The sequence below is a fragment of the Denticeps clupeoides genome, chromosome 12, assembly GCF_900700375.1.
Source record: "Denticeps clupeoides chromosome 12, fDenClu1.1, whole genome shotgun sequence".
Lineage (NCBI taxonomy): Eukaryota > Metazoa > Chordata > Actinopteri > Clupeiformes > Denticipitidae > Denticeps > Denticeps clupeoides.
Window position 1 is genome coordinate 22,129,163 of NC_041718.1, and position 24,346 is coordinate 22,153,508.

At 45.5% G+C, this 24,346-nt stretch overlaps 1 protein-coding gene and 1 non-coding gene across 2 annotated transcripts; one reads left to right on the forward strand and one right to left on the reverse strand.

Annotated features, from left to right (window-relative positions):
* The first annotated feature begins 789 nt into the window (after positions 1 to 789).
* On the forward strand, positions 790 to 16,848 carry LOC114801038 (chemokine-like protein TAFA-1). Its single transcript, XM_028998985.1, has 4 exons — positions 790 to 799; positions 1,192 to 1,332; positions 8,155 to 8,279; positions 16,015 to 16,848. The coding sequence occupies exons 1-4, from the start codon at positions 790 to 792 to the stop codon at positions 16,030 to 16,032; spliced, it is 294 nt and encodes a 97-aa protein (XP_028854818.1). The 3' UTR covers positions 16,033 to 16,848.
* Positions 5,134 to 5,252, reverse strand: LOC114801538 (5S ribosomal RNA). The gene has a single exon (XR_003751571.1). It is a non-coding gene; the product is annotated as a 5S ribosomal RNA (ribosomal RNA).
* Positions 16,849 to 24,346: the final 7,498 nt, after the last annotated feature.

A 24,346-nucleotide genomic window follows, 5' to 3' on the forward strand; every position in this document is an offset into this window, starting at 1 on the left:
TGTACACACACACACACACACACACACACACACAGTCTCAACAATCATTATAAAGCCAAGACAGAACACACACTGCACTGTACACAGCTGCACCCCGATCCCTGGGAGCGGCCGCCCCTGCTGCTGCGGCGGATGTAATTATAAAGACGGGATGATCGTGGAAGCGCCGTGCGGCGTATACCGCCGAGTCCTTATTTCACTTTTTACTGCACATTTCTGTTATTTATTCTTCTTGTGTGGTGTGGTGTCCGGAATCCATTTTTCAGTACATCAGAGTTGTATGGAGATCCGGAACACGGACCAGTCTTCGCGTCTCTGGACGTCCCTCTTTAATTCCACGGCCTGCAGACATTTCAGGGTGAAAATGGGACGGCCTGTCCCGGTCCTGGGATGAGCTCCGGCGTAATTGCTGGACAGCGGTGAGGCGGCGATGGCTGTCAGGGGAAGATAAAGGGCTTTTCCCCGGGCATCTGGACGGGCAGCAGCGCTGATGGAGGACCCGTCTCCGGCAGCCCTGCTGGCAGAATTAGCCAAACACTTTATAATTGCGTGAAGGGGACAGTTCCAGCAGGCCATCGCCATCAGTCCCCGTCACGGGTGGCTCCACCCGCTCTGCTTCCATTACCCATCCCTCCCTGAGGTTGTGCGATTGTTCTTGCGTATGCAGTTCTGGTCCCACGTTGTTGGGCCCAGCGGTCCTGGTGGACCAGGACTGTCCCGCCAGACCCGAGCATGTCTTATTCAGCCACACGCTGGAGCCAGAAATGTCGTTAATATGCGATAATCAACATGCTTCAAGGTCAATTAGCTGAAGCAGCGCGTGCGATAATTACACGGAGGCCCTTAATAGAGGCGTAATGCCGCGTTGATAGATAAATGGAGCGTATTAATAAATCTAATTACGGCAGAGATTCTCTAAGCACTATAGATTTAACATCGTCGATATCGTCAGGACGAAGGTCGTTTATTATCATGCTCAACGATCCTCTTCATCCTTTAAGATGTTATGGGTCTTATAGCACTTGTAATGAGACGGTTACAGGAATTAGGCACGAAACGTGTAACAACACCAGCTGTTGGTGTGTGTGTGTGTGTGTGTGTGTGTGTCTGTGAGTGTTTGTGTGTGTGTGAGTGTGTGTGTGTAACAAAGTGAATGGTCTTTTATGGGCTGTCGCTTGTTCCTGTTTGCAGAAGGAGGAACATGTGAGGTCATTGCGGCGCACCGGTGCTGCAATAAGAACCGGATTGAGGAACGTTCCCAGACCGTCAAGTGCTCCTGTCTCCCTGGGAAAGTGGCCGGGACGACGCGCAACAAGCCCTCCTGTGTGGATGGTGAGTTTAAACCTGCGTTATTTCCCCCTCAGCTGGACCTGCCAATATTCAGCTGAAGATTATTAATAATTCGGGTAAAAGAAGGCAGATTCTGTATCACTTTACTAAACTGCAGTTATAAAAAGCTGTATTTATAATATTACTGTACTTTTTCTCTGATACCTTTGATGGTCTTTTACTTTATATGTATATATGCTGCTTATCAGAAACAGACAAGATATTATTTGAATTAAATATGAACATTTAAATTGTAAAATCCACATGCAGCGCCAATGGAGCATCATCATTTTCAGGTTTTTTTGGGGGTGATGAGTGACAGCTGTCGTCGCCTCTGTCGGATCCATTTTAATCGATAGCGTCGCAGGATCCCGCGGTAGAATAATGGTGCATGCGAGCGTGAGGTGTGAAGCCTGTTTCAGGTCAGAGCTGCATAATCATTTTAATACAGCAGAGAACTCTCCTCTGGGTGATACGAAATACGTTAGAATTACTTTAAAGAACACACAGACCCCACCTGAGAGGTCACCAGATGGAGATCTTATCACATACGCATCAGGTGGTGACCTGTAAGGACCTATCCCAGAATGCATTGTTAAAAAGCTGTGAAGTGAAGCTGCGTCTACAGCAATAAGGAAGCATCAAGAAGCATCATTTGAATGTGAACATCTGAATGGTCATTATGGGAGTTGGTGGTTGTGGAGGAACGGGATGGCTTGCTGCCTAAATACTAACCGTGGCTGACGTGTGATGAAGTTACTGGTAAGTCCGCTCGTGGTTTCACTGTCCCCCGCGGGTCCAGCTGAAGAGGGACTCGTGGCTCGCTGGCCTGTCCCCCCGGCACCGGCGTGGCCCAGATGAACGCTGCCCCGCGAGCCCCGCGTTATTAATCCTGTCTTCATGACTAACGACGCCGCGTCCACAGCTTGACTCGGCCCCTGGGGACGCCGCTTTCAGTCCCAAACACGCGCCGCCATACGGACACTTCACAGCGTCCTACTAAAAGCTGTCAGACGCTGAGAAGCAGGTTCCAACGGCGGCTAAATTTGGAGGTGTTTTTAAAATGATCTTTCTCTTCCATACAGAAGCCCAACTTCCATCTGCTCCGGCACATGAGACGTATTTACAAGGTGCTAAGTGATTCGGGGGGTTTCGGGTGCCGCTTGGTGGGAGGGGGGAGCTGTCGGATTATCGCGGCGCGAGAACTGATTATTAGCTTTGACAAGGAGAACTACGGCCCAGTTATGTCAGGGCCAACAAGGCTCTCGCTGAAGAACAAGTCAAACGCTGCAGCTCATTTCCCGCAGTCCGCGGCGGCCAAATCCCAAGCGCTCGGATTAGACCTCCATCACCACGGCGGCCAGAGATATGCAAAAGTTCCTCCTCGGCGTGATCGGCAGTGATGGGGAACGCGGCCTTCTGTTCTCCTGCAGGCTTCTAATCTGAAACATGACAGGCTGTCATGGCGGATTTGGTCCGGCGTGGAGAGCGGGGCGATGATGATGATGATGATGAGCTCGTTCCTTTCTGTGTGTGATGGATGGGAGCGTCCCAACAGTGTCCACATGTGACAACTCAACGTGACAGTAGTCATAAGCATGATATTGAGTTTTTAACCATGTTGAAGCTTTTATTCTACCAGTGTCCCTTAGTTTGGCCTCCATGGATATTGATGTCACTGTGATCATATGGTTGATATCTGATGATGATAATGGAATGTATACGGATGGCCTCATCTCTCATGTTCATATTACAGAGCAGGCAGAGGATAAAACGAACCCCAAATTCCAGCCACTACCAGGCCTGGATCAGCTGGACCCACTGCAAGTCACCCACAGATCCTGCTGTCAGGAACTAAATATTCATTTCTCCCTCTCAGCAGTGAAGTATGTGTCTTGGACTGAGACCCAGAGAGAAGAGTCTGCATGAACCACGTATGCACAGTATCGCTGGAAATATCATTCCATTACGAATCTGTTCTAATGACCATAAAGCTAACTTGGACTTGACCTCTTGACCTCTTCATTTCAAGCTACTTGACCACGTCACTGCTCGCGAATCTTCTCCAGCTCAGACTGCGGCGCGACTCGGCCTGAATGTCTAATCAGCAGCCGGCGCGACGATTACCGGCGAATAATGGGAGCGCGGTCTCGGCGAGGTCGAGGGACACTGACCGCAGATCAGGGGTGTAGAGCTGCCTCCCTGCTAATTACTCACAAGGTTCATTATCTGAGACCTGCTCAGACCCGCCGCGTCCACACAGAGACGGGGATGTTTGCATGTTTCAGGGGACCTAGAACGGGTTCCAGAGTGAATTACTCTTTTCCCTACCTCAAGCCTGACCTTTAACCCCACGGACGTCCTACAACAATGGTTGTGCTGCATTAGCTACAAGAAATCCTCTCTACGATGGATTGCTGATGAAAAGACGGATTACAAAACGTGAAAGTGACGTGATTGTCAAGGTGAAACACTGCAGCACAGCACACGGTGACACGGTGAAACATGTCCTCTGTATTTAACCACCACCTTCATCATGGGGCCCTCAGTAGCACCTTGGCGGCTCAGGCTAGGCCTCCACTGCCCCAAAGGGGAGAAGCACCCTCGATTTTCACTAACAAAAAGGACAAAACTAAAATGGTCAAGTGCAAGATGGGGATGAAAAGGACAGGTCACCGGTGTCCAGCATTAATCCTGTAAAAATATGTCCCAATTTCGAGCGTAATTTCTGCTCACTCCTAATGACCGAGGGCCGCCGAACTTACTGGGAAGCCATCGCTTTGTGGCGATTCGTTGTGAGTAAGTGGAGGTGAAGAGTCTTCATGATGATTGGAGGTGAAAATCAGCCCCGGGACCGGGGGAAATGAGTTACCTGGCAGACAGCGCGTCAGACTCATCATTCCTCGCTGATGATGACCTTCGCTTCGACTCGTGTCGTGGAATACGCGGTCCTCATCGCTGCTACACGATCGCAGACAGCAGGCTGTCATCGTGTTGGTGTCGAGGTCACGCCACGGGAAAACGGGCGTGGCAGCAGGGCAGGCGGGTCCCGGGGGTTTTCACTCCAGACAGGTGGCGGAGGGCCTGAGAGGGGGGACTTGGACGAAGGTGGGCTGCGCAGCATCGCTGGTGGAGGCATGAAGGTCGGCGTGATCCAGCGCTGAAGGTCATCCAGCAGGGATCTGGCCTCGGTCCAGTCGGAGCACATTGACCCCCAGAGCCCTTGCCATGAGAAGTCCATACTGGACATCTGTCACTCCGGGTAAATGGGTCTTCTGAAGATGAGTGAAACTGGCTTAAAAACTCCAGATACTGAACATAAAACTATATTTCTGTCAGTCAGTCACTCACAATGTCACGTAATGTTCAGCAATGAGACCTGGTCCTCAACGCCCAGGGTGACAGTGGATGGGAAAAACAACACGCCTCAGCCAATCAGAGTGAAGGGTCAATTACATTTCATATCTAGTTGATTTAAGTATTAAATGTGGATTGATTTACTTTGAAACAGGATTTCCTTAAAAAGTCTTAAATTGGATTTTTTTATAATATAGGCCTTAAATACAATTAAATCCAACGTTACAAATACTGTAGACCAAATAAATGTATTTACTGGTAACCTCTAAATAATCTGGTGTTTGGTGTGACAATGATGTGTTTTGTATTTTGCTTTTTTGGTATCGGATCGGAATGAGCGGTATCGTCTATAGAGCTAGACAGCTAAACTCGCCGGCAGACGTGTTCACTTTATACTTAAAAAAGTATCTGATATTATTGAATCAGGAATAGAGAAGGAGAAAACTAAGCTTACAGCACCTGGTATTCCCAGGAGGTCTCCCATCCAAGTACTAACCTGGCCCAAGCCTTCTTAGCTTCCGAGATCAGACGAGACCGGGCGTTCTTCAGCTGGTATGGCCGTAAGCAAACTCTGCATGAAAATCTTGGACTTTAAACAAAAGGTGCTTGAAAACGTATGAAAGATTGAAAAGTCTGTTAACCGTTCTGGACTGGAGTTGAGGAACACAGGTTCGAGCTGGAAATCTATTTCCATCATGTCGACTTGTATGTGTGACGTCACAGCGACAGCGCAGGTGGGAATGGATACGGAGTCGGGCAACGGCAAACTTGTAGTTAAAAAGGCAAAAACAAATACATCACTAGTATTAGCACCTAAAATGTCCCATTAATATCCAGCAGTTCCTATATAATACTACATGTAGTACATCTATTATAAATGTACCTTTTTTTTTATCTTACTGATTTTTTTTATTTTTATTAAACTGCAGCATTGGGAAAATATCATTTGCAGCGATGTAAAGATTTAGTAATTTTATGTGATTTTTAAAATTTATTTTACCATATCACAATATTGATCTCAGTAATCACAATATTACTTTTTCCCGAATCGTGCAGCCCTGAAATAAGAAACGGAAAATATTGCAGTCACCCCCTGGTGGCTTGGTGCACTACAGGTAATATGAGTGTTGACAAAGGCTAAAAAATTTGGAAGTAAAATGAATATATTTCTTAAGATAAAATACAATTAATACTCTATTTTAGAGGATCATCTGGCCCTCAAGAGTATCTGTCGAGAAAAAAGTCTGGCCCTTGGACAAATGTAGTTGACAATCCCAATGAAGGGTCTTAAATTTGATGAAGGTGGCCTTAAAAAAAGGTCTTAAAATGTCTTAAATGTGACTTCCTTAAACCTGCAGAAACCCTGTGAAACTCCCTGAATTGTATTTGAAACATTTCTCTTATTTGATGATATGATAAACTGTATGTACTATATGTATTAGAATTGTAGGTGCGTTGATTGGATAGATAAAATACTCCTAAATTCATGACAAACCCTCTTACTGTCAGTTGTGTCAGTGCAAGGTGTCAGTAAGCAAGATTTATTTAAGATTATATCAATGCCAAACTAATTAAATAGAAGCCTATCAATTCTATTTTATATAAAGATGTTTTTCATACACAGAATATGTAATGTGGTGGAAACTAAACCTTCCACCCTTCAGGCTGGACCAAGTGATGATTCTTCTGTCCACCTATTGAGGTTAACATATTGAAAGTATCACATATTCAGCCAACCTGCCGGCGGTAGAAGAGCGGGAGAACATCCAGACTCCACAGAACATCCCAGCTGGCACTGAGGGTCTTACGTAATGAACTCACCATTGTTCCCATCAGACGCCAGAGCCCCGTTCTGCAGAGCTGAGGTGTCTCAGTAAGCGGGCAGCAGGCGGCTTTGGCTCCGCCTTCGAAAACTGCTTTTTGATGAGGCAAGATCATCAAATATAAAATGCCCCTGAGCGCATTAAACGCGATTCATCTTCCATGCAAAACATGGCTCATATTTCCGAGTCCCAGTTTAATCTGCTCTCGCGCCCCTCCTCTGTTCTGAAGCTCCTCTCGTCGCAGGTATTGCTCCACTGTATCCGAGTTTATTCAGACAGTTGAATATAAATCCTTTTCTGCGGAGCGGTGGTGTAGAAAGAGGGCCACCGTGAAGCCCTTTACTTCTCTTCTTCTTCTCTTTGTGTGTGAGACATCTGTCCAGTCTTTCTGCCAGGGTTTCACGTGGCCTTCCTGGGACGTGAGTGTGATTATGGTGGGAGAGGGGTTACACGGTAATTACTCAGCTTCCTGTGTAGGCCGCTGGGACCGTGGAGGTTAATGTGAGTCTGGTTGACGGGTCTCTTGGGGGACCATCAGATGGAACTGGCCATGGAGGCTTCATGTACATTTATTCACCATGTTTGCAGGCGAGGGAAAGACCTTTCTATGTATCAGCTGCTACCTCGTAACCTTGGTAACACAAGATGAAGCAGGGATTGTGGTGTAGGAGAAATACAAATAACATTTAACCTTCAAATCCCACTCGACTTTTTACCAAGAATCAGGCTGTGAGTGAAGGAAAAAAATGTCACAATGCGCTTAGAAGGACTTTTAAACAGGAAAGCAGGAGAACACCATCAGGTTAGCAGTGGTGAGGGACAGTACATCCGCGCTGGCCCAGTTGGACCATTATGCTGATGGAAGAGAGATCTTGTAGGCTCAGCAGCAGACTGGATGTTTCTCTTCAACGGTGCGCAGCATCCTGCATAAGACTCTGTCCGAGGAGGTAGGAGCACCACGGGTCCCACAGGCCACCAAAACATCAGCCCAGGACTGCATGTCTGATGAAGCTTCCAGAGATAAACAGGGCTCAGCATGACGGCACCATGGAAGGAGAGTGTGAGATGTTCATCCAGTTTTGTAGTGTGTAAGTGAGACCAAGTGAGATTTTTAATCGCAGGGCGCTTGTGGAGGATGAAAACTAGAAAATAAGTCCTGAAAATGCATTAGCTGCAGTTTTAGCCTCGGGTTCGTTTCTCTCGGCTCTGCACCATCTTATACGTGCTGTGACAGACCAGCCTCAGGCCACATATGACTGCAGTATGTGGGGGTGTGTGTGTGTGGGTGTGTGTGTGTTCTGCCACGTTGGGACTTGATGAGATCTATTTCCAGTTTGGACACAAAAACAGCCCACAGCGGGTCAGACTGAGAAAAAACTTCATGTGTTCATATTTATGTATTTCACAGTCCAGTTAAATACATAATAAATCCAAATACATCCAATACTGGAAATACTGTTTTCTTCATTTTTATGGGAAAAATTCCTGTAAACAAAGACACTGATCTGTAGAAGTAAAAAGATCGAAGAGCTTCACTGACTGTGTGTGTGTGTGTGTGTGTGTGTGTGTGTGTGTGTGTTTGTGTGTGTGTGTGTGTGTTTGTGTGTGTGTGCATGTGTGCGTGTGTGTGTGGGCTCTGCTGCAGCCTCCATTGTGATCGGGAAGTGGTGGTGTGAGATGGAGCCCTGTCTGGAGGGAGAAGAGTGCAAGACGCTGCCTGATAACTCCGGATGGATGTGCGCGTCTGGGAACAAGATCAAGACAACCAGGGTGAGACCACACACACACACACACACACACACACACACACACACACACAGCCCTGCGTGAAGTCTGCATGTCTGTGTATTGCATAGAATGTAGAACTTTATAATTTGCCTGTTTCTGGACTGTCTGCGAATCAGAAATCCATTTCATGACATCTGAACGATGTCAGGTGGCCAAATATCCGCCCGCCGCACACGAGTTGGCAGGCATGATTGACAGCTGCAGGATCAGAGACAGGGCATGACAGACAACCCTGTTCTCACCGACAACCTACACTCAGTCAGAGGAGAATCATTCAAATATTACGTCCTATTACATAACAAATATTACAGGATAAAACCAACTGCATCAACAAGATCTCATTTCATTGACAGTTTGCAGGATTTGTAATAGGTGTACAGTCTGGCAACAAGGCTGTTGGTTTCGATGCGAATTGAATTAATATGCACTCAAAATAACTACTAAGACTCTGATGAATCTGGGCTCGGTGGGTCTGTGTGTAAGAGCCGGATGGAAAGCCTCTGTTTGTAATGGTTATGGAGACAAAAAGTAGGTCACCATCATACAAGAGGGTCTGACCCAAAGTTTGATATAGAGAATATGAGCCTGCGGAGAGGTTACTGCAGTCCATGCACATTTCATGCAGGGCCCTGCGGCTGGTCAGCAGATTTGTACTCGCTCGGCGGACCACACCGGCACCGGTGTGAATAAACACAGAGACTTGTGCGAATGCCGGTAGTTCGGCTGTGCAGGGCTATCAAGGTTTTCCCTTTTGGTTATGTGTGGTATTCTGAGGCCAGCTAGAGATCAGAAGAGTTGGATGGATGGCGCACTTGTTCAAGGTCTTTAAGGTAAGATCTTTCATACTAATATGCAAAAAAAAAAACCCATAAACAAAGCATTCTAGGTGTCAAGTTTCAGTCCATTTGCCAAAACGCATTTTTTCATTCTGCTTTTACACAAACCATGGAAAGTCATGAAAAAAATATACAATACAAAATTTATGTGAAAACATATTTTGGGTTTTAAAAAATGTCATTTAAAATATACACTTGCTATTTTCTCTGAACATTATCTTTGCAGAACACCCAGCCATACTCACCTTTTTAGCTCTGGAAGCAAAATGCAGGGGATGATCCAACAGAAATTGAGCTGCATTCTTGCTTCCTTAAAGGTTAGTGCCCTCTCTTTTATTTATTTTTATAGCTATAAATATTTGTTTTAATGTCCATGCAATATCACTCATGCAGTCGCTTTCACATTAGCGCTCACTGTATAACAGAAGATACCAGCTATCACACACAAACATGTTATTTATGCCTGATGATGTACCGTGGTTTTAAAAGGTATTTTTCAATACATTTTCTGATTTCTTTTCATTTTTATATGATGGATTTCAAGTTTATTTGACTGATTATGTGGTGTTGTTTTATTCATCAGTGAACTGCCACCATCATTATGAATATCTGTTAGGTTGAATAAGCATGACACAAGACAAGATGTCTTTAACTGTTCAGAGTCTTTCTTTTCATCACAGTTTTCCTTGACATTGGTGTTGGTGTTAGTTTTGTTAGTTTTGACACTTTTGGTGTTTGTGGTGCTAGTATAATCCGCATTGTGGGCTGTGTTGTTAGTTTGTTCCGGTGACAGTTTTGGTGTTTGTGGTGTTAGTATAACCCGCATTGTGGGTGGTGTTGTTAGTTTTATTCTGGTGATAGTTTTGATGTTTTGTGGTGTTAGTATAATCCACGTTGTGGGCTGTGTTGTTAGTTTGTTCCGGTGACAGTTTTGGTGTTTGTGGTGTTAGTATAACCCGCATTGTGGGTGGTGTTGTTAGTTTTATTCTGGTGATAGTTTTGATGTTTTGTGGTGTTAGTATAATCCACGTTGTGGGCTGTGTTGTTAGTTTGTTCCGGTGACAGTTTTGGTGTTTGTGGTGTTAGTATAACCCGCGTTGTGGGTGGTGTTGTTAGTTTTATTCTGGTGACAGTTTTGGTGTTTGTGGTGTTAGTATAATCCGCGTTGTGGTGGTGTTAATAGTTTTGTTCCGGTGACAGTTTTGGTGTTTGTGGTGTAAGTATTATCTGCGTTGTGGTTGGTGCAGTTTTGGTGTTTGTGGTGTTAGTATAATCCGCGTTGTGGGCTGTGTTGTTAGTTTTGTTCCGGAGACAGTTTTGGTGTTTGTGGTGTTATAATAATCTGCGTTGTGGGTGGTGGTGTTAGTGTTCTTCTGGTGACAGTTTTGGTGTTTGTGGTGTTAGTATAATCCGCGTTGTGGTTGATGCAGTTTTGGTGTTTGTGGTGTTAGTATAATCCGTGTTGTGGTTGGTGGTGTTAGTTTTTTTACGGTGACAGTTGTGGTGTTTTGCGGTATTAGTATAATCCGTGTTGTGGTTGGAGGTGTTAGTTTTGTTCCGGTGACAGTTGTGGTGTTTTGCGGTGTTAGTATAATCCGTGTTGTGGTTGGAGGTGTTAGTTTTGTTCCGGTGACAGTTGTGGTGTTTTGCGGTGTTAGTATAATCCGTGTTGTGGTTGGAGGTGTTAGTTTTGTTCCGGTGACAGTTGTGGTGTTTTTTTGCTGTTTGTATAATCCACGTTGTCAGTGGTTTTGTAAGTTTTGTTCCAGTGACAGTTTTGGTGTTTTTGGTGTTAGTAAAATCCGCGTTGTGGTTGGTGGTGTTAGTTTTGTTCCGGTGACAGTTGTGGTGTTTTGCGGTGTTAGTATAATCCGCGTTGTGGTTGGTGGTGTTAGTTTTGTTCCGGTGACAGTTGTGGTGTTTTGCGGTGTTAGGATAATCCGTGTTGTGGTTGGAGGTGTTAGTTTTGTTCCAGTGACAGTTTTGGTGTTAGTAAAATCCGTGTTGTGGTTGGTGGTGTTAGTTTTGTTCCGGTGACAGTTGTGGTGTTTTTTTGCTGTTAGTATAATCCACGTTGTCAGTGGTTTTGTTAGTTTTGTTCCAGTGACAGTGTTGGTATTTTTGGTGTTAGTATAATCCACGTTGTGGTTGGTGGTGTTAGTTTTGTTCCGGTGACAGTTGTGGTGTTTTGCGGTGTTAGTATAATCCGTGTTGTGGTTGGAGGTGTTAGTTTTGTTCCGGTGAGAGTTGTGGTGTTTTGCGGTGTTAGTATAATCCGTGTTGTGGTTGGAGGTGTTAGTTTTGTTCCGGTGACAGTTGTGGTGTTTTGCGGTGTTAGGATAATCCGTGTTATGGTTGGAGGTGTTAGTTTTGTTCCGGTGACAGTTGTGGTGTTTTGCGGTGTTTGTATAATCCACGTTGTCAGTGGTTTTGTTATTTTTCTTCCGATGACAGTTGTGGTGTTTTGCGGTGTTAGTATAATCCGTGTTGTGATTGGAGGTGTTAGTTTTGTTCCGGTGACAGTTGTGGTGTTTTGCGGTGTTTGTATAATCCACATTGTCAGTGGTTTTGTTAGTTTTGTTCCGGTGACAGTTGTGGTGTTTTGCGGTGTTAGTATAATCCGTGTTGTGGTTGGAGGTGTTAGTTTTGTTCCGGTGACAGTTGTGGTGTTTTGCCGTGTTAGTATAATCTGCGTTGTCGGTGGTTTTGTTAGTTTTGTTCCGGTGACAGTTGTGGTGTTTTTTGGTGTTAGTATAATCTGCGTTGTCGCTGGTTTTGTTAGTTTTGTTCCATTGACAGTTGTGGTGTTTTGCGGTGTTGGTATAATCTGCGTTGTCGGTGGTTTTGTTAGTTTTGTTCTGTGACAGTTGTGGTGTTTTGCGGTGTTAGTATAATCTGCGTTGTCGGTGGTTTTGTTAGTTTTGTTCCGGTGACAGTTGTGGTGTTTTGCGGTGTTAGTATAATCTGCGTTGTCGGTGGTTTTGTTAGTTTTGTTCCGGTGACAGTTGTGGTGTTTTTTGGTGTTAGTATAATCTGCGTTGTCGCTGGTTTTGTTAGTTTTGTTCCATTGACAGTTGTGGTGTTTTGCGGTGTTAGTATAATCTGCGTTGTCGGTGGTTTTGTTAGTTTTGTTCCGGTGACAGTTGTGGTGTTTTGCGGTGTTAGTATAATCTGCGTTGTCGGTGGTTTTGTTAGTTTTGTTCCGGTGACAGTTGTGGTGTTTTTTGGTGTTAGTATAATCTGCGTTGTCGCTGGTTTTGTTAGTTTTGTTCCATTGACAGTTGTGGTGTTTTGCGGTGTTAGTATAATCTGCGTTGTCGGTGGTTTTGTTAGTTTTGTTCTGTGACAGTTGTGGTGTTTTGCGGTGTTAGTATAATCTGCGTTGTCGGTGGTTTTGTTAGTTTTGTTCTGTGACAGTTGTGGTGTTTTGCGGTGTTAGTATAATCCGCGTTGTGGTTGGTGGTGTTAGTTTTGTTCCGGTGACAGTTGTGGTGTTTTGCGGTGTTAGTATAATCTGCGTTGTCGGTGGTTTTGTTAGTTTTGTTCCGGTGACAGTTGTGGTGTTTTGCGGTGTTAGTATAATCCGCGTTGTGGTTGGTGGTGTTAGTTTTGTTCCGGTGACAGTTGTGGTGTTTTGCGGTGTTAGTATAATCCGCGTTGTCGGTGGTTTTGTTAGTTTTGTTCTGGTGACAGTTGTGGTGTTTTGCGGTGTTAGTATAATCTGCGTTGTCGGTGGTTTTGTTAGTTTTGTTCTGGTGACAGTTGTGGTGTTTTGCGGTGTTAGTATAATCTGCGTTGTGGTTGGTGGTGTTAGTTTTGTTCCGGTGACAGTTGTGGTGTTTTGCGGTGTTATTGTGGTTGTGGTTGGTGGTTTTGGTTGAAGTGTTGCGTGTTTTTTTTCAGTGATGTTTTTTTATTAATGTATTTTCGGGGCGTTTCTGGAAATATTAACATTTTGATTTTGAGAGTTTAAATGAACATTTTTTATAGCCACTTCATACTTGTACTTTACTCACCATTGATAGAAGCGATTTCCGGCGCTGTTTGGCCTTATGTAACACACGCCCCGGCGCTGTCACGCCTGGACCAGCCTCAGGCTCAGGTTTTTTGGGGGATATCAGCCAGACCCCGCTGTCCTGCAGTCGCTCTGTATAAACGTGTGAGTGGGGGGTTTATCGCTCGTCTGAGTTCGGTGCTCAGTATCTCCCTTCATATCTCCCACGCCTTCATTCTCGCCGCCACGTTCAGGACGCGGTGCCTGGTGTGTCTCTAACCACGAAGACTTAAAATGATGAATCTGTCGCCTGCAGGGTCTCCTTTTGCTCTGAAAAACCTCTCGAAACAATAAGCTCCTCCACCTGTCTCACATGTTCACGTACGCAGCGTCCTTCTCGTCTTCTTTTTAAAAGTGGCATGAAAGTGGAAGACACTGGCAACGCGAGAGCCTGACACCCTTGTTCTTCTGTCTTTTTTCTTTATGTCTTTCAGAAAGGGAGCGCTCCTTGCCTGTAGCTCCAGACAAGGTCTCAGTGACGAGAGCTGGGGAACCACCACACTCTCCTGCACTGGCCACATAGATCAAGCGTCTTAACACATGCATGAAAAATGAAATACTGTAACATGGATCCAAAACTCTCCATTTCTGCTCCGGTTCATCTGGGCCGCCCTGTAACCATCTGTGTGCAGGATGAGCAGATGGCCAAGAAGGCCCTTTTCACGGCTCATTTGGAACGAGCTGGAACCGCTGGTACTTTGGGTTCTAGTTCTGGCCCTATTGCAACTTCTCTGTACAAAAAAAGATTTCTAGATAACGTCCTTCTCTACAAATGCATAGATGACCACTGCAACAGGAGCATCCTGAGACTGCTGGATCTGATTGGATCTGGAGTAGCGACGTCTTTTGAAAAGACGCCATCTTTGTGTTTTATAGCACACACTTGATGTGGAGGTTCCATGTGCAACTTGTGGCTCTGTATTCTCAGCGCCAAAGTGACCCTGATCCCGGTGAAGATGCCCTCTGATAACACATGGTCTGTTCTAGCAAGCAGCTTCATGCATTCAAACGGTGTCTTTCAGAGCAAAAGTGAAGAGTCAGAAAAGTTTCAAATCTGCTCTCACTGTCTCATTAAACTTCTCTTCTGTCTTCATTATGTCTGTGCTTTCATCAGCATCTGCATCACGCTTTTCTCACCTTTTCTAAATGTTGATCTAATTGCCTTCTGTTTCCAGCCGCTGGATAAATTGCAAATGAATAAACTATGAGACAAATCTGGTAAAGTGCCGCTCTTTTTTGGTTTTACTGCAGAACCAGGGTGGTTAGAAGGTCCAAAGTGTGTTTGCATTTCATCTTGTTTGTTGGAAGCAGTGCTTCCAATCGTAATAAAGTGGCACCTTGTGGGGCCAGGAGTCCATCAAAACTCCCACATGCCAATCATCTGCTCACCTTCTGAACCAAACCAGGAGGGCAAGTGACAAGTCGGAGCAAATTTTCAAATATTTAAGCACTTTTAAGTGTTCATGAATCAGTCCGGACAATCAGTCCAAAAAATGGCAGCTTCAAGTGGCTCGTGAACCTTGCAAGATGGAGTCGTTTTGCTCGTGGGCTTTTGGGAAAATGTGCTCATTTCGGGGGGAAATGTTGTAAAAGGTGCCTGGCAGCACAGCGAATCCACAAGTTCATGAGTGTACGTCACTCTGGATAAGGCCGTCTGATCGATGCCAGAAATGAACCTGTAATTTAGCAATTAATCAAAAGCCCATCATGTCCAAGAGATATGGAATAATTACATAATTAGCTGGTTTATTGGAGGACCGACACCTGGATCAGCCCGCAGTTCTTCAGTCACACTCAGGGTTCCGTCACACTCCAGGGTTCCAGAGACACGATGGCAGTAAGTGGGGTTCGAACCTGCGGCATCGTGGGGGTCTGGCGAGTGTCCTGGATGCCACATGGTGGTCGTACGTCACACACGGCAACAGAGCGTTTTAGGACCATCAGACGTCTAATAACGTGAAATTAGCATATTTCCAGCACACACAGCATGAAAACGTGTTTGTTGTGTTCTCATTAATCTCATTTTCTGTTTTTAACTATACGCCTCACACAGAGTCATCAGCACCTTAAATTTCGATTGATCTGGTCTCCAAATGAAGGAATCGTACTACATAAGGTGTCAATCAAGCAGAAAGTCTCATTTTCTCCTTCCCCGCCACGTATTCAATCCCCTGAGCGATTTTCACCTTGTTCAGTTGCCGTTCTCCGTTCTGTCATTTCACTGGTTGTAAAACATCGTTGGTCATTTCTGAAAGTTTATGAAAGATCACGCTCGAGTGAAGATGCTTTTCAGAACTATGACGTGGGTTCCTACCTTCATTTGCCACAGTAGCCAACGCTACTGAATTATGAAATTATGGAAGCAGAGTTTTGGTCTTGTGCTCCAGAACAGTTTTGTTACCGTGGCGTCAGACGGTGACATGCTGGGCCACCTCCCAGTGCCAGCGTGGCAGGAGTGCGGGGCGTCATTTCTCCGCCGTGAAAGTGTCACTCAGGCGCTGCTGGGTGTCCCCCTGTCTTGTCACCAGCCCCCCACCCTGTGGAGATGTGGACATATGCTGCCCGCTGGGGGGCTCGGGACATATTTATTCAGCCAGGAACGTAGGTTGGGCTCTCGTGCCACGTCCATGTCCGTATATTCCTGTAACTGTATTTGTGCCTTTTGAAAGGCGTCCAGCGGTGGGAAGGGGGCGGAGCTTGGCAGGACAGCGAGGGGGCAGCAACAGGCAGTGGGCGTGGCATGTTGTTGCCACGCCCGGTGTGTCTCGCCATCATGAGCGTTCTAACCGTGTGTCCGTGTTCCCTCTCCACCCTTCATCTGTTCCAGATTCATCCCAGGACCTGACGAAGGCGCTTCCTCGCCGGGAATCTCCCAATCAGAACGGACCACAGCGCTACAGGGAGGGCGGAGACTGGATTACCTGTTACCGAGGGAAGGAGAAGCTTCCAGAACCCTGTGGTGCCAAGGATTTTACAGAATCCCTTTTTAATCAACCAGTTCCTGGTGTCTTCAGTCACCCTGCATTTCTTTTTTTTATAAAAAGACAAACGGAGGCGAGATGCCGGAGACCCCGCCCTGTCCAGACCACAAACTCATCTTCCTGTCATTTTCACCCGAGTGACATGATGCTGTTCAGACTGTGAGACACACAGCAGCTTGTGTGACCCCTACAAAACAGCTGTCCCCCATGTCCCCTTTCTCTGCTGGCATGCTCGGTGTATTTCCTGGGCGCTCTTTCTACTGACGGTACATAGCTGTACATATATAAATATAAATGTATATATCAGCATAGAGGCATATAAGAGGTGAGCGGAGACGTGTGGTGTCCGTCCCCATCCCTGCAGGTCCCCCTGTCTAATGTTGTCAGTGTTTTGTTTGCTTCTGTTGGGAGAATCTGGGAAAAGGCCAAAAAAATTAATGAGGCAATTCATTCCAACAAAGCGCTGAAAAAGAACAAAAACTTGAACCACAGGCATGTAGTGGGTTCCAGCGCCGCACGGACTCTTCCAGGCCATTCTTCAAGATGCCATGAAGATGCCACGCTTGGGCACTCAGCAGGTGCACATGTGATATGGCCTTACCAGAATAAAGGGATTTCTCTAGTCCTATTTTCATCCGGCCGTCGTCATTTCTCCAACAATAAGAACCAATTTCCCAAAAGTAACGTCTCGGCTGGAATTTGTTAATGTGCCGTCACTATTATTACCATTAATGACATTATAATAACTATAGTTCAGAAGCACAGAGACACAAATTAAGATAGAATTAAGGATCATTCAGGCAAATCCCAGTGTGGAAACCGGGAAGAAAAGTAGCGTATTGTGCCAAGAAAATTCCAACTTTTCTTATTAAAAAAGCATGTGTTCTTGTGTTGGTGCAGCATGTGTGTCTTTATTAGCAGATTCACGGCACAATCAGACAGCGGAATATTCACCGTCCTTCATATCTAACAGGATTCCGAGTCCCCGGGCTCCCGGTGAGCTGGGATGAGAAGATTAGAATAAAATGCCAAGCATGTAACTTTCCATCGACACACAAGTCACTGTTTATTCATGTAAAGTAGCTCAGCCTTTTCAAAGATGCTCGGGGATATCGGCAGAGGGGCTTCCATGGTAGAACAATGTTAGAACCTGCCGTGATCAGCATCTTCTCTGCTGGAGACAGAGACCTTTTCTCCCGTCCCCGTCATTTTCTGTGGTTTTAACACTTTAACGTAACAAACCGTGAAGAGACGCCGCCGTAGAGCTGTGGACCATGAAGGATTTAACTTTATCCACAGTAGATGAAATTGAAGATTAATAATGTGCCAATAATGAGTTCATTTCACAGGGAAGAAGAACCGATTCCTCTACGTACCAATACTGATCCCAGAACAATACCTGGTTTTCAATATCAATTCATGAGTGATAAAAATTAGGCTTTTAAATCAGCAACACATAATTCCTGACACATCAAGACTCTCATCTTTTGATCAATTTCTAAGCAATTTAATGATAAAAAGATTGAAAAGTTGGTGACTGTCCGGGGTCTTTCCTTTCCTGCCAGTGTGAAGGGATTTCTGGAACTTGTATTAAAATGTGATCAGTGGAGACGTGTGGTTATTATTTTTAGTTTCTGACAAGATGGTGCGACACGGTTTAACGGGCAGTGGTGGCCTAGCGGTTAAGGAAGCGGCCCCGTAATCAGAAGGTTGCCGGTTCGAATCCCGATCCGCCAAGGTGCCACTGAGCAAAGCGCCGTCCCCACACACTGCTCCCCGGGCGCCTGTCATGGCCGCCCACTGCTCACTCAGGGTGATGGTTAAATGCAGAGGACAAATTTCACTGTGTGCACCGTGTGCTGTGCTGCTGTGTATCACAAGTGACAATCACTTCACTTTAAAATGTTTTTTTTAATGCAATTTTATATTTAATTCTGAAAATATGCTGACGTGTGGCTCACCAACACAGGTTTTTAATAGATAAGGACAGATTCAGGATGGGACACGGCGGGGACGAATTTGTACTAGAATAACTGATGAAAATAATCAAGGTCACCAGGGGAGCACGAGACAGAGCGAAACAACCACCACCATGAATGTGAGGAGGTGAAACTGGAAATTCTGGCTGGGAATGAGTTCTACCTGAAGACTCTAATCACATCATATCATAATCATATCTTTTAGAAGCAGACGCATTCTGTGTGAATTCTCCACATCAGACAATTACTAAGTGACAGCGATCCAACATGACAGTAGATCACGTCCAGGTAATATCTCATATTATTCCATGAACCCCGTCTTAATTCACTTTATCCCAGGATGCCTTTATTCATTTACATTTCCAGCATTTACCAGACGCCCTTATCCAGAGCGACTTAAAATCAGTAGTTACAGGGACAGTCCCCCCCTGGAGACACTCAGGGTTAAGTGTCCTGCTCAGGGACACGATGGTAGTAAGTGGGGTTTGAACCTGGATCTTCTGGTTCATAGGCGAGTGTGTTACCCACTAGGCTACAACCACCCTATTCAGATATCAAGGACACCTACACACACACACTCCCTTCACATCTCATCTGAACCATTTTTATAGGCAAGTCTCATCATCTCATGATAATTCTGGTATTGTTTTCTTTGAGCTGCTCTGGAGTGCATCGTTTTTAAAAACCAGAAGAAAAATGTTCCAATGTGATGATCCATGTCTTCCATTAACCTTGACGACTGTTACCCCCCTGCTGAAGAAACAGGGTCCCTGGACAGGTTGGACCTGCCAAGGGCTGCCCTTTTGGAGGGCTGTCTGCTGGACTCCAGATACAGTACGTGTGTGACACGGCTGCCTTTGATGGGAATTTCATTACTCTTCATTATCCGATAGGTATCTACTGCGCTTGGTTAGACGACGTTCAACACACCAGAGACTTGGCCTCCAGACGCTCACTGCAGTTCAATGTTGCCAGGCGATGAAAAACTGATTCTCCAAATGACCAGTGGCACGTACAGAAAAGGCGTGCTAGTTCACCACAGTCGTGCACATTATTAATAACCGCAAGGACCAAGGCGAGTGCAGAGTGTACACAAGGTCAACAGCACCATTAAATCCAGAATTAAAAAGAACACCCGAGATGCATTTCACTCGTCTAGATGGAAGCACGGCAACACAGAAAAAGAAAAGTCAGGATTCCGTGTGAGTGAGGGATCACGTGGAAAAATGCTGGATGCTGCAACATGCTTTGACCCGCTTTGTTGTCACCTAATGGCCACTGGCTGCCATACGGAAGTCGTACTGATGATGGTGTTGAAAATCATACTGTCAATGAGCAGCATTTCCATGACTAGCAAACACATTTGAGCTAAAGATTGAGGAAAAGTGTGAAGTGAAGAATAGAACTGCAGTATTACAGAAGCCCATTTATTCAGCTGCAACGCGAGAGTTTATGAACACACCGTACACGTAGTGTGCATGGCCTGCGGCTCAGGGAAAAGCGCTGAATGGGGCAGCTGGGTGAGGATTCCTGTTACGGCACGGGACGTATGGTCTCCGTACACCATCCTGGCGCTTCAATCTCTTCTGCTCTCAGAATGACTGATGCTTTGCACATGCCTGCATGCCGAAGTTATTCCACTCATGCATCTACTCCCTCTCTCCGCCGTGCATGCATGGTGCAAATATTAAAAGTCCCCCGTGAGGGTTGATACGCGGTTACAGGGTGCCGCGGCGCAGCAGCATGTAGGAGGGAAGGAGTGCGCGTTGTCTAGTTCTATTTATGACGCATTATTCGCTTGGCCTTACATTTTCTTTCAGTGGGAGGACTGTTTATGTCTTCAGGCAACGGCTGGGACTCAATTCAAGGTGTCACCACCACACCAGCGCACAGATTTTGCAATAAAGACACCCTGGTTGCAGATGCGGCGCTCACCTTTAAGCAAATGAATATGCAAGTAACAGCAATTTGACAGAACAGACAAAAATACAAGAGTCTTCAAAAATCAGCTCCGAGACTTGAACCTGCAACCTTCTGTTCACAAGGCCGCTTCCTCCACTGCCTAAAATGAATTAGGTGAGACTCGAACCCAGGCCGCCTGAGACATAACCGTGGGACCTTCTGTACACCATCCGTCCAGGAATACATATACTCATTACACAATTTACCTCAAACTTCTGCAGCGGCTGCAGGAAAGCTGACAGGAGCTGGCAGCCTGGCCCTGTGTGCCAGCATGTGACCCGGTGGCATTTCCACTTTTCCCGATGATACAAACACAGCAGATCTGGGTGGCGAATTTGTTCCAGCTCAGGTCACGACTGGAGGAAAGAAGGACACAACCTCAAACCCCAAACTTTTTTCATCTAGCTCTATTTATGCAATACTCTGTAATGTCACCTTGGTTGGCGATGACAGAGGTTAAACGTTTCCTGTAGGTCTTCACCAGGTTTGGCATTCTGGCCCATTCTTCCCTGCAGATCTTCTGAAGAGCTGTGATGTTTGGGGGTGTCCCTGGGCACAGATTCTCTATTGGATGGAGGTCTGGAGACCGGTTAGGCCACTCCAGAACCTTCTAATGCGTTTTACGTAGACACTCCTTCGTTGCCGGGGTGTGTTTGGGATCATTGTCATGCTGGAGGATCCAGCCTGGTTTCATCCTGGAAAGAGGTTTTGACCCACTCCGCAAGTTTGGTGTGTGGGATGTCATCGTCCCAAGATTCCCGATTGTTAGCACGTGTGATCTTGTTGTAAATGGTTGCCGGTTGTTTCTCGTCTTTGTCGGGTTTTGTATTAAATCCCCTTTGTGGTCGTGGTGTGTTCGGGTCCATCTTTCCACCGGAAATCTCAGAATGAAACCCGAAGTGGAAGTACAAGTTGGCCGTATATCTGTCGGCATGAATTCTCTACTTACTGCAGGTTACCAGAAACCACGAATGGCCTGATGCGGCAGCGCCGTAATGAGCCCCGAAAATGAGATTTTACCGCCTGGCCGCCCACTGGCGCATCCGCAACAAATTACAGACACAACAACTCCAACTCAACTCCAGTCAGCTAATCATGCGGTAATTACACAAGCACGGCTCACACTCCAGCCATCCTCCATCCGCGCTTCATAATTAATCAGGGGCCATTTCCAATCTGCCATCAACACGGAACCCTCTGTTTGCAGGTGACGCCACAAGTTCTACAGAACCCGCGGAACCCGGATCTCCGTTCTACTCCTTTCAGCAGTGATGGATGGAGTTGGGGAATTACTATGAGTTTTTGGTGATCCAAATTCAGCCTTCCAGTGCGGTGAAGGCACACCGGGGTGACAGGCCTGTCACATTCTGTCACTCAGCCCTCGGCAGAGTCGGCATCGCGTGAAGAGGCGGGACTTCTCCCCACCTTCGGCACATTAATCACTTTCATCGGCTCAAACGGGATCCATTTAAACGCCTTGCTTTGCACAAATAATTTGCGTAGCCAAGTTAAAAGTGTAAGAGTCAAAGAACACGTAATTAAAGGGGACGATTGCGACACCTAATAAGAGATCTAATTAAGAAAATTAATAAGGTGTCAGCCCCCTTTCCGAGGCTGCACCGCGTGAAGATTAATCACATGCTGGGCTAATTTGATTTGTGACAAGGGAAGCGACGACCTGGTAAGTCAGCACGAAAAGACCAAACCCAGGAGCATATGACATTAATAAAACATGAAAAAATGCGCTAATTCGCATTGTTCCGTGGTCCTGCCGGGCGGCCAGCGTGAAATGAGGCCTGTGGCCTGTGGTCTGTAGGCCAGAGTTAAACCAGAGATCTGGACTCAGGTCAAGCTGTTCAGCAGAGTGGCGAAAGAGCCTCATTAAAGTGTGTCCTCCCACTTTTTGGTGTGTTTGTCGCTCTGTGAGGTGGTTTGTATGTAATGTGAGTGTGTAGTTGTAGAGGAGTGCGGGAGGTGGATCTCCTGCATCTCCTGCATTGGCTGCACCTGGAGACAGACCTGCATCCCAATTTCGCATGAGAGCCTACGTCAGTGGGATGCATTACTGAGCATTTGACTTCACCATGAATCAGATATGATTTGATGAGAAGACTCATAGATGTCTTTGCAGAGATGAAGTCCAGAAGTGTCTCAATTTGAAGAGTGCATTTCAGAGCAAATTCTCCATCAGTATAACAATAAAACATAATACATGTAACCAGTCTTCAAAGGTATCTGACGGGTCTATATATATATATATATATATATGTATACACACACACACACATAGACATACTGTATGTGATTATGGGCTTTATAAGAAATAAATGTTGTTGTTGAGACACTCAGAGTTAAGTGTCTTGCTCAGGGACACAATGGAAGTAAGTGGGATTTGAACCTGGGTCTCCTGCTTCACTAGGCTATGATAGGCCTGGTAAATGGCGTAAAACTTAATGTAAATGTAAATGTGATGTAAAATTAACAAAAGAACCCATTAATGTATATGAATTTAGTACAGTTGATGTTCATTTTACACATTCTTATAAAGAGTTTGTTTCATTGCATTCAGAGCAGCTTTCTAGTCAGAACCAATGCTAGACAAGAGCCAAGAAGGTCAGAACGGATGCAGCACTCATCAGTGGTCTCTCACCAGGTTTCATTCCCAGAAAAGTTTCATTCCCAGAAAAGCCAAAATCAGAGCAAGGAGCATATAGAACAAAATTCAAGGTCTAAGTGATGTATATAATGTAAGTTAGAAAGAAATAAGCATTTTGGTAATAGCTAACAAAGATGAAAATATTAATAATGTCAGTTCGCAGCCAATAAATATAAATTTAGTATTAAATATAGTCATTATTTTTTATTAAATATAGTAATTAAAAATAGAAGGGACTTTTGTAAACTGCTGTTTCTTATATGTGGCACCATGTCCTGCAGAATTCAGGAAATCTCTTTCTGCTTGGTACAAAGATGGAATTGTGAAATTAGAACTCGAGCTGAATGATCAGTTGGATGTAAATGCTGATGTATAATTTGCTCACAGCATGATGGAATAAGTTGTTAATTCCATAATTTCACCCTGGGCCGACACAAGGCTGCCCAATAACAGCAAATATCCTCCTCCTATCCATCTTCCGCCCTATATTGTCTACAGGGGTTTAAAAGCGAACGCAGCCTCCCCCAGTGTTATGCAATGCAATATTGAGCGAGTTATTCCATAATTACATTATCAGAATAGCAGCGCAGGCCCCCGTCTTTTTCTGAAGGCTTCATTGCTTGTACGGAAATGTAGAGAATGTTCCTTACACACGTTCTCCCTCCCACGCAGACTAAGCGGCATGGAGGAGAGATTACTGCGCTTCAGCCAGCTTCACGTCTGTGATTAATGGCCTGAGATGAGTGTGGGCAAGAGACAGAGACACATTTAAACATTCAATTAAAAACGCACCGCGCAAAAAATCCATTTCACTAGAAGGGTGGACGGTTTTCCTCAAAAATTGTTAATGCTACTTCACGTTTTAGCGAATCAGCTCAGTAAGAAGATATTGTGACTTTGATCCTGTGTTGCATGTGAGTGGTAATTATCAGCACGTTGTTCTCTGATAATTAAACTGTCACTAATGACTCTTAAGTTGATGCCCAGCAGCTAATTGATTCTTGTCATGATCCGGATCCTGAGTCCGGACCGGAGTTTCATGTTTGTCCTGTGTAATGTTCCCTGGTCGTGTTCACCTGCTGTATATTTATATAGTTGTATAAAGCTATCCTGTTCGTGTCTGTTCGCCGTCGGGTCATTGTGCGTGTAGATCTTCCCTTGTCTTGTGTAGTTCGTATTAAACCCCTGTCCTGTGATCGTGCGAATGTGTCCTCCTTCATGCCATGTCCAGCCCACCCGTGACAATTCTCCAAGTTCTCTCTTTGCTCCACACGTTTACTGTCCCTGTGTCACTTCAGCCGCCGCCGAGGTCTCTGGCTCATATTTCATACAGAAAATGGCCGTTCATGTGGGGTTTTCTGAATGAAAGATCTATATTTACTTTTCAGAGGGGTTTTTACTGCTCTTATGAAGTTTATTATTGCACGGCAGGCGGGAGGCTGTTGCCAGGTTTGCCGTGGGAGACATATGGAATATCTGGAACGTGGGACATCGCAGCAGGGGCTCAGCTCCATAAAATGACGAATCTTGGAGCAGGTACTGGTCCGCTGGGAGAGACAGGGAGGCGGAGCTTGCTTCTCC